This window comes from Artibeus jamaicensis, unplaced genomic scaffold (genome assembly GCF_021234435.1).
Source record: "Artibeus jamaicensis isolate MK-2021 breed Jamaican fruit bat unplaced genomic scaffold, CSHL_Jam_final contig_457, whole genome shotgun sequence".
Taxonomy (NCBI): Eukaryota; Metazoa; Chordata; class Mammalia; order Chiroptera; family Phyllostomidae; genus Artibeus; species Artibeus jamaicensis.
Genome location: NW_026521840.1, coordinates 2,727,691 through 2,744,572, shown reverse-complemented (window position 1 = coordinate 2,744,572; position 16,882 = coordinate 2,727,691). Strand labels below are relative to the sequence as shown.

General features: G+C 41.2%; 1 protein-coding gene across 2 annotated transcripts in view; it reads right to left on the bottom strand.

Moving 5' to 3' along the window:
* Positions 1 to 543: 543 nt before the first annotated feature.
* The window catches only part of AR (androgen receptor), a 256,158-nt gene continuing 239,819 nt past the window's right edge, over positions 544 to 16,882 (bottom strand). For both annotated transcript variants that reach the window (XM_053666526.1, XM_053666527.1), the window contains 4 exons: positions 13,089 to 13,233; positions 9,068 to 9,198; positions 8,096 to 8,253; positions 544 to 7,394 (listed from right to left, as the gene is read on the bottom strand). In XM_053666526.1, coding sequence (XP_053522501.1) covers positions 7,239 to 7,394; positions 8,096 to 8,253; positions 9,068 to 9,198; positions 13,089 to 13,233 — 590 coding nt within the window. In that variant the 3' untranslated portion in view covers positions 544 to 7,238. The remainder of the gene's footprint in view (positions 7,395 to 8,095; positions 8,254 to 9,067; positions 9,199 to 13,088; positions 13,234 to 16,882) is intronic.

The window sequence follows — 16,882 nt, the reverse complement described above, 5'->3', positions numbered from 1 at the left end:
ACCTAATCGATTACCTATATATCAAGCCCAGAAATTCATTTTGGGATCTCATAAGTGTTCACACTGAGTAAGACAGGAGAGGCTCTTGCTTGAACTTTTGAAATCCCACCCCAAAATGTCTCAAATTTTACCTGGGTGGTCAAGGATGACATGGCTCCTGAAAAACAGTAGAGATGTAAACACGCCTGGACAGTGAAGTCTGCACCCATTTGATCCCAGATAGATGAGAATTAAAATAAACAGCTGGTTTTTGTGTATTTTTTCCTGGTTGGCAAGCTCAGGGTTTTTGATGAGAGGTTGTAATGGGCATTGGTGTCCATCAGTAATTTCTAGCTCAGACCCTTTAATAGTTAGTTGTCGTAGGTCAACGTATGCTAAGGCCAACACAGGTCAAATTTATAACCTGTGCAAAGATATTTTTAAAAAATGTGTGTATGAAAATCAAAGTAGTGTAAAAGGTAACTGGGCATGATACTAATTCTTCACTTCAATAATGACAGCCAATAAAACCAGCTAATTAAAAGAACTCTGACGATGTTCATCTGAAATTTTAGATTGTTTTATATTTTAACAAATTAATGATGGTGATAAGAGGACATTAGCAGCTTTTCTAGAGTCTTTTTGTTAACAATAACTTGAGCCTGTAGCCACAACAGGGGCTGTAGCCAAGTTTTAGCTGGCAGACGAGCAAGCCAGTATTTTACACAATAGATGACATTTCTGAAAACAGAGACAGAGACAAACCCAGAATCACACATGTATTCCAACAAACAAGTTTCTGCTATCTTTAATTATATTCAGAGCAACAGAAGATTCCACGATTACAAAAAGAGAACAGAACACTAAAGCTTGGGGATGGCCCTCCTGCCCAGTGGGGGCCAAGTGCTGCTGTGAGAACTGAAGCTCCATTGAAACAAGTTTCAAGCAAAATTAATGTTTCCTTTGAAAAATCTGTATATAATGCTTTTCTCTCTTTTTCTTTATTTTTATCAATATCAAAATTAATTCTTATATCTGGTTACATAATCTGCTTCTTCCTGCTGCCCATATTAATCTCAAGGACAGGACAAGAATGTCATGTCTGAGGCACTCCCTAATCAACGTTCCAGTCTAGGAGAAAGCAGAAGGGTGTTAAGGAGTGCTGAAGGGACTCTTTTTTTAGCTTGGGCAATCCCAATGGTGACTTCTCTCAGCACCTGAATGGCTTGTGGGATAGGACAACCCCACAGGCACTTCACTGCCAGATAGTTAGCAGCAAGGGCTAAGGTTGAGAGAGACTGCAGGTTTGCCCTTTCTGCCAGGCAGGAAACACAGTCCCAAAGTAGGAAGCATCTGGCAGAGAGGGCACCACCTGAGAAGCAGCAACATTCCCAGAATTTTCTTTTCTGTAGGGTCTGTGTATATTCTGGTCTTTGGTTGCCAATGGAATCTGCACCTATATCACAGCCATTTAAGTAGTGCATGTGGAAACTATTTTAGGCCACATGGGCCATTCAGTCCACAATGTCTCATTTAATTACATAAAGGGCTAAGAGACAAGTGGGATAAGGAATGGAACTGCACCCCTGCTATAAGAATTGGGGCTGGAAACCAATCAAGACATATTGCTTAGTTTTTGGCCAAACCAAGTGGGGATAAATTGAAGCTGAGTCAAAGATGTTTTCCCTTTAAGACTACCTGCTTAGTCCAAATACTTACCATTCACTTTGGTGGGTGGGAACATTTCAAATGTTTTGTTACCTCAGCTGAAGTGTTTGAAGAGGGGTGAATAATGTGGATTTTTTCTGCTTTCACCTAGAAATGGTTAAGCATTGGGAGCCTCTGAGCAACAGACCCCAGTGTCAATCTCTGAATTAAAGAAAAACACCCCTACCTGTGGGCAGAGACAGACCTGTACCTATAGTGATTATTACTTCTAGTTCATTGTCAAATTTTTAACAGAGAAAAGCAGATTTTCATCGTCAAAATCTCTACAGAACATACCCAAACCATAATCAGAGCACACAGACACCCAGTAGCAAGAGCACCTCAATAGCAGGTGGGTAAATTATGGGAAAGATGGAGCACTTGCTCCAGGTTCCCAAGTGCAGTAAACTGCCCCTTTCTCACAAGGATGGAGAAGAACAAAGAATGTCCTTCTGTCTTCAAACTGATCACATCCCAACAAAGAATGTCCTTCTGTCTTCAAACTGCTCAAGTCCCATTAGGGGGCCACTAGCTAATCATTTTGGTGGGCCTTTGACCCCAACTCTGGGCTTTTCTTATAGTAAATCCCAATCAGATCCAATAAGTTTTCACCACCCTTTAAACATTCACTAGTCCCAGGCTAGTAAAGTGCAATACATCATGTACCCTACCATCATGTCCCACTCCTGTTCCTTTATAAGGCCTGTGGGTCAGGCCCCAATAGGGACAGAGATCTCTTAGTTATTTGATCAACCAAGGTGTCTTTTACATTTTGAGAGCTTACAAAATGTAACTGCAGCCTGTCTCACAAGTACATGGTATCATTTGTGACCTGCAATGAAATATAAAGGTGCAGAGAAAGGTAAAGCTATCAGAACACATAATATCTATATACATAATTCAATTTTGAAACATGGATACAAATACTCATTTACAATATATTTCAACTGTCTGCCTTAAACCACAGAGAACTTTTTGTGTCAACTTTTTGTGTCTTCCAAAGTGGGCAGAAATGAAGATTTCTGCCTGCTGTCTTTCTGATGCAAAATCTAGTCTTTTAATGCTCCCTTTCTCAGCAAGGTATTCACATATTCAAATAAGCTAACATGGACACTAGCAAACACAGTGGCCAAGACAGCTCCATTTCCAACCATGCAATGATGGAGCTTTAAAAATTTGCTCAACAACTACTGGAGAGAAGGAAAGCTAGTTCTACTTATAAAATCAGTTAGTGAAGGACCCATAATCTTATTTAAAAAAATTATCTTCCTTACTTCTAAACATGTATATTGTGGGGAGGGGGAGTCCCACAGATCTCTTATAAATCAGTCATCAGCCAAGTCCTTTAGTCTGTCTTTGGATAGCTTACCAAAGAGGCACTAATGTTTAATCCCTCCCTGCCCTTAAAAATATTCGTATCTTAGCAGATACAATGTAATCTTTGGTTATATAATATGATGCTCTCATCTCTTTGTCTTTTTTAAAACATCTTTCAAAGATTTTCAAAGAGATTGGTAATAATAACAGAACTGCCTATAAAAGGCAGTAGGGGTAGAAAGTTCCTTTTACAAGAAATTGCACATGCAAAATGGCTTATTTTGACTTTAACTTTGGGATTCGATCCTGTGCTTTAGCATTTCTGATTCCCATGACTCCCTAAAGGGGGTCAAGCATGAAGGCCACTCCTTTGGCCCAGTGCCTTTTCATCTGTACAACTGGCACAGGACAATAAGTAGTCAACCTCTTACTTTCCAGGGGCCATGCAGGAAACATGCGGGAATAGTTACTGAGTTGTCAGGAGAGAATCTTATAAAATGCTACTGTGGTACAAGTTTGGGAAGGGATAAAGAGGGTAGCTTGGGCTTTTGTACCCTGCCAAATATCAAGGGAGAAAACAAGTCAAGGCCAGGTCTGTGCTATGCTTAATGAATCAAACAGAAGCTACTTGAAGCTCCAGGTTAGGTCATCTGTGTAATGTCAGTATCATGTGTAGGTGGAACTACTTTCTCTTAAAGTACAAATAGAATTCTTTCTGTATATGTATATATGCATTTAGAAATAAAGTATGGACAGAGAGAGACTCTAGCATCAGCACACTATTTCTCAACCCTCAGAAACTATCCAAAGGACAGAGGGACACAGTAAAACTGTTCTTTTTAGTGGCAATGAACATATATAAAATATATGTTACTGATTTTCTTTTTCAGAGATATGACAAAATCCTTCAAAAATCCCTTTCTCATTAAAAAAATAATAAGCTTTACAAGAACAATGGTACTGTCTGTGGCATAGAGAAGCTATGGAACAAAGAATCCAATCCCCATTTCAGCTCAGAGGCCAGGCCTGGGCAAGCTGCCCAATGAACAAAAGCTGAAACTGCCACATGACTCTTCTTTGACCACAGTGTTTGTGACCCTGGCAGCTGTCTGTTGTCCACACAGACAGGGTCTTTTCCCTAGTGTGTCTGTTTTTTCCTCTCTTCCTCACTCTCCATCCCCACTGAGTACTGCAAATCTCTTTGAACATAGCCACTGTGACACGTCTGGTGAGTGATCTTCATCTTCCAGCTCACCAGGTGAGTGGATCTGGGTATCAAATCCTTCAAAGGTGAGCACAGTATACCAACCATGTCAACTCTGTTTGTAGAGCAGAGTGCATACAAAATGAGACTTCTGTCATTTACATTGCCTGGAACACAAATGGCCAAAAACAAACAAACAAAAAACACAAATCCTTCCTTCATCTGTGGGATAATAAAGCCAAGCTAAAATATTTCCTCTCATAGAATCCCCAGTGCAAAAACAGTAGGCTTAAGGCCTTGTTTAGGCTGTTTTTCCCTTGTCTTGCCATTTGGAAATTTGGAGTAATCCAGTTGTTGCTGTTTTTAATTACACTGATTTTTCACTTTCACAAGTAAAAACATATATATGTATGTGTGTGTTCATAAGGACAAGAGTCACAATTGAGAAATCTCTAAAGATGAAAAATTTGATAGTGAGAGAAATGGAAAGGAGAGCCTATAGTCTTTACAAGGAGAAGTATTAGAATGATATCATCAAATCCATGTACCACAAAAGATTAAAATAATTTCAAAACATATGTAAAGGAATTATTAAAATGTAACCTAGTTTAACTGAAAAAAGTGGTATATTTTTCCTGTTTAAAATAGCTAAAAGTGATCCTGTGAACTTATATAAGTCAAATGGTGTCATAACAAAGAAAACCATATTTTGTCTATCTTATGCCAGAAAGAGAACCTGTCAGCTTTAGTTTTACCCAGCAGTCTGGGATTGGTATATCACCCATCTTAGGTTCCCCTCTCCCTTGTTATTTAAAGAAGCTGTTTTGCAAGTTCTTTTGGCTATTAATACCAATACAGAAATCAGGGGAGGAAACCCATGTAGATCATATCATATCACTCAGAAAGTATCTCAACAAGTAAAGTGAACCAACCGAAATGGGCAGTTTGTTGACTGCCTCCTAATTTCTTGAGTTTAGCAGTTGAATTTAAGAGCTAAGTTAGGAGGCAGTAGCTAAGATGAGAAAGTAGATGAACATTCCCTCTGCACTTCGGTTTGGTGGACAAAGTCAACAGAACAGAGGTGTGCCAAAGAACTATATGAAACCAGTGTCCCAGGAACACAGCCTGAGTTCATGGGTGGCAGCTCACTGGAGCCACATCAACCAGAACTTTCCAAAGGAGGCCATAGTTCTGTAATGTCAATGTTTCAGCTTCCCTCCGGCTGACAGGCAGCAACATAGGTGGAGAGTCTGAGTGAGGTGGCCAAAGTCAGAGCCCAGAATCAGCAGCAGAGGAGGAGGATGAATAAACTCACCAGATGGTACCCATCTGGCTTTAAACTTTGCCTCTGAAGACTTTAATTTAGTAGTGAGTCTCCTCTTGGTTTCTTTTCTCCTCTTCCCATGACTTCTGCAAGTGGATATGCTGGGTGGCAAGGAGAGCACTTACAGGGTTTCTGGTCCTAGTGCCTTCATTCTTCCCAGCCTGATAGTTGAACTTTCTCTTTAACCCTAATCTGGGTAGCCATGTTAGCTGTTCTAAAGGAGAAGGTGGGCATTTATCCACTTGGTGGGAAAGTACCATCTTTGAGGGACAAGGGCAAGTCGCCCAGCTTGTGCAATACTGTTGACACCTTCTTTCCAGTTTGTCTGAGGGTTCCAGAGAAGATCTGATAGTTGATAAGAGATATTGATTAGAAGTCTTTGAGTCTATTTGCATCTAGGGATAAATGTTAAGTCTGCTTGTTTGCTAGCCTTCTTGGTGGTGAAGACTCTTAGCAGTCTGTGTGAACATGCCTAGAGAAGTACACAAGCTTCACCACTGTGGCTGGTGAAGTTCGGGCCCACAAAACACTCAAGGGAGGGTGCAGGGATCTTGCAAGCTACACAGAGTCAGGTTGAAAGCATTCAGGTTTTTCAAAGGTGTAAAAAAGGGAGATTAATTCTTCAGTGTCCTAAGTGGAGAAGAGCCAAGCCACTACTTCCTTCTCCTCTGATGGCAGCCACAAGTTCCTCCTTGGCCCATAAATGGGAAAGCACACCTGGATCTGAATGGGGCCTTCCAAAGGATAAAATCTTTCTTCTTTCTCACTGGTCTGACTCTTCACTGGAAGTGGCCAAGTTTTAGCTAAAGAGAACATTTGTTCAAAGTTCTTAGAAAAGCTTTTTAAAGTTAATTAGAGGGTAGAAGAGGGTAAAGGAGAGGAAGATTGGGATGGGGGAGGCCATTCACATGCAGACAAGTTTTCAAACAAGAAGGACATTTTTAGTACAATGAATTGCACTGCAGTTGAATCTAGATGTCAGAGACCAACACTGTGGTCAAGTAGTGGTGATTTAGCTGTCTTCTTTGACCGTCTTAAATCTGTCTCTCCCCTCCCCCCATTCTGGGGTCACCCTGCCCTCTAATGGCAATAGCTATTGGCAGAAAGTAAAGTGTTGGAGGGAGGGTTTGGGAAAAAAGCAGTGACTCCCCATGGTCTCGTAATGTTCACTTTATTCTAGTCACTGTTAGCTTTTTGGGAGGGTTGTTTTTATATTTTTAAGAGGAATAATATTCTAGCAAGTTTTTTTGGTTTTGTTATTTTTTTTGTTTTAGTTTTTGTTCTCCCAGATACTCTTAGGTCTCTAAACTTCCCATGGTGTTAGATGAGTAAACGTTTGTGTAGCTGGCACACAGCACAGTGTGCACTTGCAAGTATGGCACTTGCTATAAACAAGTACAACTTGACACTGGGCCACATGAGGATCATCACAGATTTCAAGAAATACAACACCATTCAAAACAGAGATAAGAGCCATGGCAGGGAGCAGAGTCTCAAAGTGCTATGGGGGGTGGTGAGATAGGGAGGAAGAAAAAGAAAGGAGGAAAAGAGGGGAAAAAGCCTAGCAAATAGAGCTCAGGAACAGGCTATACATCAATAGAGGAAATTCTCCAAGGCACAGCAGAGAAGTAGTGCAGCGTTATAACAGGCAGAGAATATCTGAAAAAGGGAGTGGGGTTGGGTGAGGAAATGGGGGCTTCCAAAGCTTCACTGAGTGTGGAAATAGATGGGCTTGACTTTTCCAGAAAGGATCTTGGGCACTTGCACAGAGATGATCTCTGCCATCATTTCTGGGAAGTCCACGCTCACCATATGAGACTTGATTAGCAGGTCAAAAGTGAACTGATGCAGTTCTCGTGCAATCTGTAGGGGGATAATAAGAGATTGAGAATACAAGAAAACAAGGTTGTTAAGGAGTTGGCTTAATCAGGCTCTTACCCATACCTTTGATCTGCTCCTCTTTCCCTATCTCTGGTTGTGTGTGTGCATGCACACACATGCACATGTGCACTAAATGGCCTTCAAGGAGTCACTGAGAGCTCCCAAGGGATTACTTACACCATTGTAAACTCTCTGACTCATGACTAAGTATTCCTCTTCCCTAGGGCTCATGCTCCTGTTTGCACGCTCTTTCTTTCTTTCTCTCTCTCTCTCTCTCTCTCTCTCTCTCTCTCTCTCTCACACACACACACACACACACACACACACACACACACTCACAAACAAAAACTGCTCACACATAAAAACTCACACACACGACTCGAGGAAGAGCAGAATAGCAGCCGGGTCTGTTTTGTCTGCTTAGAGAACTTATCTTCTCTAAGCCCTTTCCCTGAGTCTCAAATGCTCTGTTCTCTTCTCCTCCACTTCTTTCACAACATCCAGCTGGGACATTGTGACCTGTGTTCCTTTTCTCCATTGCATTTTCTTCCTGGACCACACTCACAGCCAGAGGGTAATGGAAGCACCTCCCAACAGGTGGTGCCAGACCCTAGAAGAACATATAATCATTTGGCTCTATCAGGCAGCTCTCTCTGACAAAGCACCCTCCATCATTTGCTTACAGGCTGCACAGAATCCAGGAGCTTGGTGAGCTGGTAGAAGCGCCTTGAGCAGGATGTGGGATTTTTTCTCTTGCATGCAATGATACGATCAAGTTCCTTGATGTAGTTCATTCGAAGTTCATCAAAGAATTTTTGATTTTTCAGCCCATCCACTGGAACTGATGTGGGATGAAGACAGAATGGGGAGGGGAAGCATGCCCACAAGGAGCATTAGACAAAGCACCAAGTTTTCTGACCACACACTTGACCCCCACCCCCAGAGGGAGGGAATCATCTACTTGGTTTCCTGTAGTTGAAGTCTGAATGTCTTAGGGAAAAGGCTAGCTGGACTCAACTTGAAGGGCATCAAGTAATACAATTTACAGAGCCTTTCCTTTTTCAGGTCTTCTCACCTACACATTTCTTAGGGCCTATGGTTTTATGTTATCCACAGTGAAGCTCTGATTTAGACAATTAACACACATAACTTTGAATATCAAATTTTGATTTGTTTTGCCTCACAGAGGCTAACAAAGCATTCTACTTAGAAGACACATTAAAAACATTCCTTGGCTGCCAAATAAGCCCTGTCTGAGTTACTTACATATACCTTCTCATATTGGCAGAAAAGGAAGTTCCTTCTAGGAGGCAATCCCTTTTGCCCTACAAAAAATACAAAGTAGTCCTCACCTATTCCTACGATAAAAGGTGTGAAAAAATTCAGAGGTCTGCTGCAATCACCCAAAAAAGCTTTGTCCCAGAGGGAGCCTCGGGGTAGATGGAAATCTAATGGAGAATGAATTTTAGCAGTGAAATTGGTCTGTAGCTAAGAAATGTATTCTCGTTAGGAAAAATGATGCTAAGGGAGAGGGGTACAGGAAGAGTGAATGAAGAAGGGCAATGTTCAAGAGCTGATAACCCTTTAATGAAAAAAGCAGCTCTTCTCTGCATTCCTAAGCCCCCAGGGGCATTCCCTACCCTCTAGGCACTTACTAATGCTGAAGAGGAGCAGTGCCTTCATGCAAAGGAATTCCTGGGGGGTGATTTGGAGCCATCCAAATTCTTGAGAAAGGTGCCTCATTCGGACACACTGGCTGTACATCCGGGACTTGTGCATGCGGTACCTGAGAAACACAACACAGAGGAAGGAGAGAAATGAGAGAAGGCTTACAATAAGCCCAGGGATCTTTGGTTGCCATCTCTTCCACAAGTTCTCCAAGAAGAGCTTAGTGTTTGTCTTCTGGTGATTCAGTGACTAGAAAAATGTTCCCCACCTCCCAAATCCTGACATCCTGATAACTACTCATCTTCCCTGGCCAGGATATGGGTTAGCACATGGAATTTCCAGGTTCCTGTGCCCCTCCTGTTTCCTGTGACAAGGACAGGAAAGTCTAACCAAATGAACAGAATGGGCCTGGCACATGGTCTCCTGGATATTTCTAATATCCCAGCTACAGCCAGAGCCAGAACCTGCCTCCCAGGCATCCCAAATTGGAGGATTTCTAGGAGATAGGCTTTATAAATCAACTCTTAATTTATGGACACCAGGATTTCCAAGTGACTACAGTAGTTTATCCCGTCAATTTCCCTGCCTCTTGGCGTGAAAGCCATTTCTCATGGTAGAAATTTAAATATTTCTTTAAACATTTCTAAAGAAGGAGATTCCCCATTGTCTCTTTCAAATGAGTTACAATGCTTGTAAAATCATCCAGGAAGTGTTTCTGAATGTTCAATCTAAATTTCCCTTGCTGTGGGGCATCCTACTCATTCATATATTATCTGTTTCTTACCACAGTTTGGGAGTTACAAACAGTGTGAGCTGCTTTCATTATAGTGACTTGTGAACAGATCACTACATTATCACCTATAAATTATATAAGGAAGTGGCAAAGCCTTGGACAGATTCTCAGAGGGAGCCAACTTTCTGTCCCATGACTGACTATAGCAAGTCTGTAAAGAGAAGATACAACATCCTCCTGCTAGTAGGCCTTCCTGGTTTTCAGCATTTCACAAATTGTGTGTGTGTGTGTGTGTGTGTGTGTGTGTGTGTGTGTGTGTTTGTGTATGTGTGTGTGAGAGAGAGAGAGATTGTATCTTGTGGAATTTGATGAAAAGGGAATTTAAAACAAAAACCTCTCAGATTGGGCCTGAAAGCTGTGGTTTAACATTTTGGTTTCCAAACCACTAGCATAGTCCATAGCCTGAGCAGCCATGGCACTGGCTGAATAGAAGCTCAATACTCTATCTCAGAGAGATCTTGGCTGGCATGAAGAAAGAGTGAAGGGGGCAGATGGTGTAGAAATATTCAATTCATGCTGGAGCTCAATTGGAAAGAGGAAATATTTAGGTAGTATCACAAGTCATTAGACCAGAACAGCGTTGCTCCAAGCTGTTTCAACCTAGAGAATTTTTGAATAACATCTGCTGACCCTGGGGCCTAGGCCTGTTCTGGTCTCTATTGTACTTCCAAGCCTCTGTCGATGACAACACTGCAGTCTTTTTATCTATGACTGAAATTGTGTTCCTGACATGGGGAACTACTGTAACAGTGCTTCAGGCCCCAGGGACAGAAAATTTTGGGAAATTTGGGAAGAAAAGGGAGAAAGGCAACAGAAGAAATTCAGAGGAAAAAGGAACAAGAAAGAAGAAAAAGAATGAAGAGAGATTTACCAGGAAGGAAAGGGATTAGAGAGTGCAAGGTAGAAAATAAGGGAGCAGGAATGGAATTCAGAAGGAAAACATGGGTAGGTAGGAATACAGGAGAGTAGATAACAGGGGGGATGAAAATTGAAGAGCACTTAGTAAGTGCTCAGTAAATGACATGTAGGAAGGTACCATTATCATACTACTCATCATTCAAAGGATGAGAAGGTTGAGATTCAAGAAAGTTTAAATTTTTACCCAAGGTCATACAGCTACAGTTCAAGCTCATTACCCTCACATATGTCTCCCACAAAGAGGGCAGGAAGAAGGAAGAATGCACAGCTGATGACAGGGTTTGGTGACAGAGAGATAAGCAAATGAGTTGGCCCAGAATCCTTGTCTCTCTTTTTGGGTCTCACTCTCTCCATTAGTAGTACCTTAAGGAGGCTAACAACAATTAGTGACTCTCAAATGGAGAAATACTGCCTCTCTAGGGGGTGCTAAAAATGTGCCAAGGCACTTTAGGCTGTCACAGTGACTGGAATTCTATTTGGTATTAAGTGGCTAGGTGCCAGGAATGTTAAACATATTCCAATATGTGGGTACTTCCTATGCAATGAAAAATGATTTTTCTAAAAATGTCAACAGCATCCCTGTTGAGAAATAGATGTTTGTAAGAATGCAAAGAGCTTTAACATGGTGGGCTCCTACAGAAGAAGGGAGCACCTATTGTTTCAGAAGCTCTAGGGCTTGGTGGGTCTAGCACCCTGTGGGTACTCCTGTGGTACCTTTTGATTAAATACATGAGAGTGGACTGGAAAGCTAAGAAGGATTTAGAAACTACTCAATTATCATTTTACAAAGGCCTTAGGGCATTGAATGGGGAGGGTATTGCAGGTACCCAAGAAGTTGATTCAACCACTGGAGGGCAGCAGGAGGATAGGGGTGGGAGATGAAGAGGAATGATTTTTTTAAAGGCCTGCCCTAGAAGGTGACATCATGGGTAACTCTTTGGAGATCTGGAAACCACAAAGCAGGTTGTGCCAAAAGACCAATGGTTATACTTAGCTTCTGGCTATCAGGGCTGGCTAAGTTGGAAGAGGGTAACTGGGGATGCTTTTTTCCCTCTACATGACACTGCTGTACTAGAAGGAACTACTGGCCTGTATAATTTATTTTAAGGTTCTTCTCAGTTAGAGGGCTGGAGGGGAGGGAAGGTCAATTCTTACCCTGACCAAAGGGATTCTCTGTGGTGAGACTAGTTCACGGTGCTCAGGAAGATTTTCCTGACTAGGTCCATTTACAATATCATCAAGAGATCCCAAACAGAAGAAGTAGAGAAGAGTACCACTAATAGAGATAACATCAGAAAGGTATTTCTATTTTTTAATAAATTTATTGTCCATTATGGCCCAGATACTTCATACGCATTAACTCCCATTTTAGCCATCAGAACAATCCATTTGAAAAAGTTCTATTTTGCTAACCAGTGAAGAAACAGGGTCATAGAAATTAAAGGCCCTGCCCAGAGACAATTATGTAAAAAATAATAAAATGGATTTTAGTTGAGAAAAGTGTAATTTCAAAATCTGAGCTCTTGGATAAATTTATGAAGGATAAATAGAACTGGTGGCAGAGCAAGCATTAATTAAACCTGGTTTCAAGAAACGATAAGTGTCCGGGCCATAGTCACATGGTCAGAGAGTGGTAGAGCATCTCCTTCCCATTACTACCCACCATGAAGCAGTATAAGAACTGGGAGTTACACAGACATACTTTGAAATTTGTCACCAACATGCACTAGCTGTCTAATCTTGGGTGAGCCACTTTATTTTGTTGAGCCTAATTTTTCTCATTCATTAAAATATTATCTATAAAAAGGGAAAATCAAGTTGTCATGAGGACTGAATGAGAAAAAATTTAGAAAGTATCTAGTATAGTCCTAGCATAAAGGAGTTGCAAAACAAATGGTGACTGGCAGTAGACCTTGGTGTAGCAAAAGGGACCAAAGGAACTTCAGCCTTCACAACTAGAGTTTCTATGCCCAATCCCTATGTTGCTCAGAGTGAAGGGGAAGGACTTTGATAGGAGGTTTTGAGATAAGTTACAAAGCAGGCCAGAAACATAGCCAAAATACCAGGGTTGAATCTTGGGTGGGAAAGGGATGGCCTCAGTACTGAACCCTGTGATCTCTTACTAGTTAGCCTTCTGGCCAGGCAAAGCCCCTTAGATTGTGCAGGCTGACTGGATCCCCTACTGCCTCTCTTAAAGGTTAAATGGTCTAACCACCACTGTTAGTACCATCATTACCAACAAACAGGTTTGGGCAGGAAGCTGAGTTTATGTGAGTTCTTGGCCTATCAGCACTTACTCATTGAAAACGAGGTCAGGGGCAAAGTAGAGCATCCTAGAGTTGACATTGGTAAAGGACCTCCATCCCATGGCAAACACCATAAGCCCCATCCACGAGTACTGAATGACTGCCATCTGGTCATCCACGTGCAAGTTGCGGAAGCCTGGAGATAAGGAAGAGACCATGGTTAGACTGGGCAATGATGGGCCGGGTGAAGTCTGAGCCTCTACTGTCCTGAGAATCTCTGGCACTCAGGCAACCTAGGAAGAACCCCAGAAGCCATCAGTACTGGGGAGGAGGGGGAAACAAACTATATGGTGGGAATAATATTCCTTGCCTTCTCTACTTTACTGAGTTGCTCAAATGGGAAAATGATGGAGGCAAAAAGGATATTGTCACTTGGAAAAGAATAATGTAACACTTACTGACTGCTTTCAATGAACACACTCTTTCTAAGCCTGTTACTTATATTAACTCATTTAAACTTCACTACAATCCAATAAAGCAAGTACTATTATTATCCTCATTCTGTGAATCAGTAATAGTGAGTCACAGAAAGGTTAAGGAACTTGACTAAGATTATAAGGTTAGTAACTGGCAGGTCAGGGTCCAAAGCCAAGCAGTCTGACTCCAAAGCCTGTGCTCATGATCTCTATGCCTTTCTGAAGATTCAGTGTAATAATAATTTCTCTCACATGAACAACACTATTCACTTTATAAAGCTGTTTTCTAGTGATAATCTTTATTGACTCTCTAACTATCCTGGGAATGGGGTATTATTACATATCAGCATATGGTGAAAGTGTTTGACAGCCACTGCCTTCTCCACACCATCTTCAGGCTCTTTTTTCTGACCCTCTCTCTGACTCCCACTTTCTATTTTTTTTTTTGTTCAGCAAGTACCCTGGCCCTAATAGTTTCTGACTCCACTGCCATTCCTGCCTTACTGTTATTATACACAAGCAAGATCTTCATGACCTGCCTCCTTAGACTAATTTCGTGCCATTGTCTTCTCATAATCTAGGTTCTAGATATTCTGAAAAACTTCCAATTTTCTGAACACAACATGCTTTCTCATGTCTTTATATCTCTAAACAGGTAGTTGCTTTTGTCTGAAATATATTCCTCCTTCCCTAGGCTTCCCATCTGATAAACACCTACTCAGCATTCAAGTCTTCACTGAAAGGCTACCTCCTCTGTGAAACTTCCTAATTCATCTAAACAGAAAATTTAATAAATTTTCTTTACCTTATAACTGAACCTTGTGTAGCCCTACCTAATTATAGTACTCATTACACAATATTGGAATTTATCTATATATACATCTATCTCCTCCACAAGAGTTGGGGAGCTTCTTGAAGACAGAGACCATCTCTTATTCATCTTTTCTTCCCTGGTACATAACACAGTTCAGATATTTGAGTAGGCATTTGAGACATTTTAATTAATGGACTAAGGACCTTCAATTTTTTTTCATTTTATAAAATGGGATGATCTCCAAATTTAAACTCAGAAAACAGTTTCCCAGATGCTACCTCTACAATACCACATAGGTAGGACAGATATGGTTATGTTATCCTAGAGGTTTCTAAATAGCTGGACACTTAAACCACCATCTCAGAGCTTGTCCCCTATCAGCATCCCATTTCTCTTCTCCCCTACCAGATCCATAATTATCTGAAATTCTGTCTTGCTATATCTTGTTAGGAATGCTTCCATGAATTTTGATAATGTTTCTAACTTTCCTGTTGATAACCTCATCAGACCCTCACAAGAACCCCAGAGAGTAGGTGTTGTGACACTTACTTTAGTAACAAAGAACCTGAGGGCAAGAGAGGTTAACTGATTCACCCAAGGTTATATATTCTACATATGGCTGAACTGGTACTAGTATAGGGGTGTTCAAAGTCTCTCATCTAGTGTTTATTCCACTCTACTGCTGAAAGACATACCTCAAGAGCTACTGAGGACATGAGCTTTTCTTAGCTATAGACTCTGGCCTAAAGTCTACAATGTGTAGACACATTGTTCTGTTTGGTTGGTCCTTTCCTACCCACATACCCCATTTCCCTTTTCTTTTAGGTTCTAAGGCTATCAGATATCAGGAATTCTAGAATCCTTCACACCACCATCCTTGGCTGCAATTGGAGCTCCCCGGTCTGTGCCCTCCATCTTCCCCATAGTACTATGCTGACAGACTAACCGGAGTCTCAGATTCCAGAATATTTCCTCACAGAACCCCCAGGACAGAATGCCTTGTACTGATTCTTCCCAGTGGGACAAAAGAAAAAAAAAACACCAAAAAATGCAGGAGCCAATCATGGAACATCCAGGGATCTCCTGAGGAGGGTACTTGAGAAATCAAACTCTGAACCTCTGGGGTGGGAGGCAATGGGAAACAAGCAAAGCCTTGGCTAGTGAGTGTGTGAATGTGAGGGTGCATGGGGGTTGAGAATTAAACTGTATAAGTATCAATGAAACTGTCTATACCGATGCTTCATTTTTCCTCCCTGAGATGCCAGAGAACTAACAAAGAGGAGAGAAATGGAGAGCTTAGTTTGGCTGTAACACTAATTAATGGTCCTTAGTTACAGCAGCTTACAACTCAAGCCTATTTACTGTGTATACATCAGCAAAATAGTAGGCCAATTTTCCTATAGGTCTGATCTGGTTATAATACCTAACTTTGTTCTCTAATGTCCAGCCTTTGTCTATGCTGCTCAGAGAGCATAACTATCAAGGGATGACTTGTGGAAATAGTAGCTCCAGCTTACAGGTTTCCTTACACACCCACACACTCAACACCTATTTGGCACTGTGTTAAGCTGTTACAAAGAAATAAAGAGGAGTCACTTTCAGGTTTCTAAACACACAAAACAGGTTTGAAAGCAAAGGCAGTTTCTTTGAGACTCTGTTTCCTCATTAGAATCCAATGAACATCATTTGTTAGCAATCTGGAGTGGAAACCTGTAGTCTCATGTCTTGTTAGGGGGCACATGACCAAAGAAAGGCCAGTTAGGAAATCTATGCTACTGTAGTGAACTGGACAGTCAACATCTTCAAGGAAGACAATTCATCCTTGAGATCCATGAATGGGCTATGAGTCAAGGCTGGTAGCAGCTTAAATAGACTTTAGTGAAAGCAGTGGCTTAGCACTCAAGCCTCACTGCAATGACCAACCATTTACAGAGCATCTACTGTTTCAGATACTGTACTAGGGGCTCTTTATACATAATTCCTATGTTCATAACAACTTGCAAAGTAGAGATTGTTCTCCCACCTCTACAAATGAGGAAACAGAAGCACATGTAGGCATGTGATTTGATCAATGTCAAACAACTAGTGTATAGCTAAGATTTGAAACCAGATACACCTGATTATATACTGATTATATACACATTATCTACTCACCCACCCTCAATCAATAGTTATCATTTGTTAATGTACTAGGTACTCTACTAGGCAATTTACATATATCACCACTGTCACAGAAAACTTACAACAAAATTTATCTGAGTAGGTGCCCAGTATAGTGCCTAGTATAGGAAAAGAACTCAATCTGTTGAGTGAGCAAATAACTTGAGCTATTAGGTGATTATTGATAATATAAATAACAGGTATTATGAACTGGTAATTGGCCTTTTTGAAACTATTCTTTTAAATGACTTAGGGTCACATATTATTTCATTGGATAAACTAGATGGTGAACTGATCTGATATTGTCTTGCAGACTTGTTAATGTTGGAGAGGACTTCCTATCCTGGGGGTTGGGCTAAGGAAAACGAGTGACTCCTAGTCATATAAATTCTGCC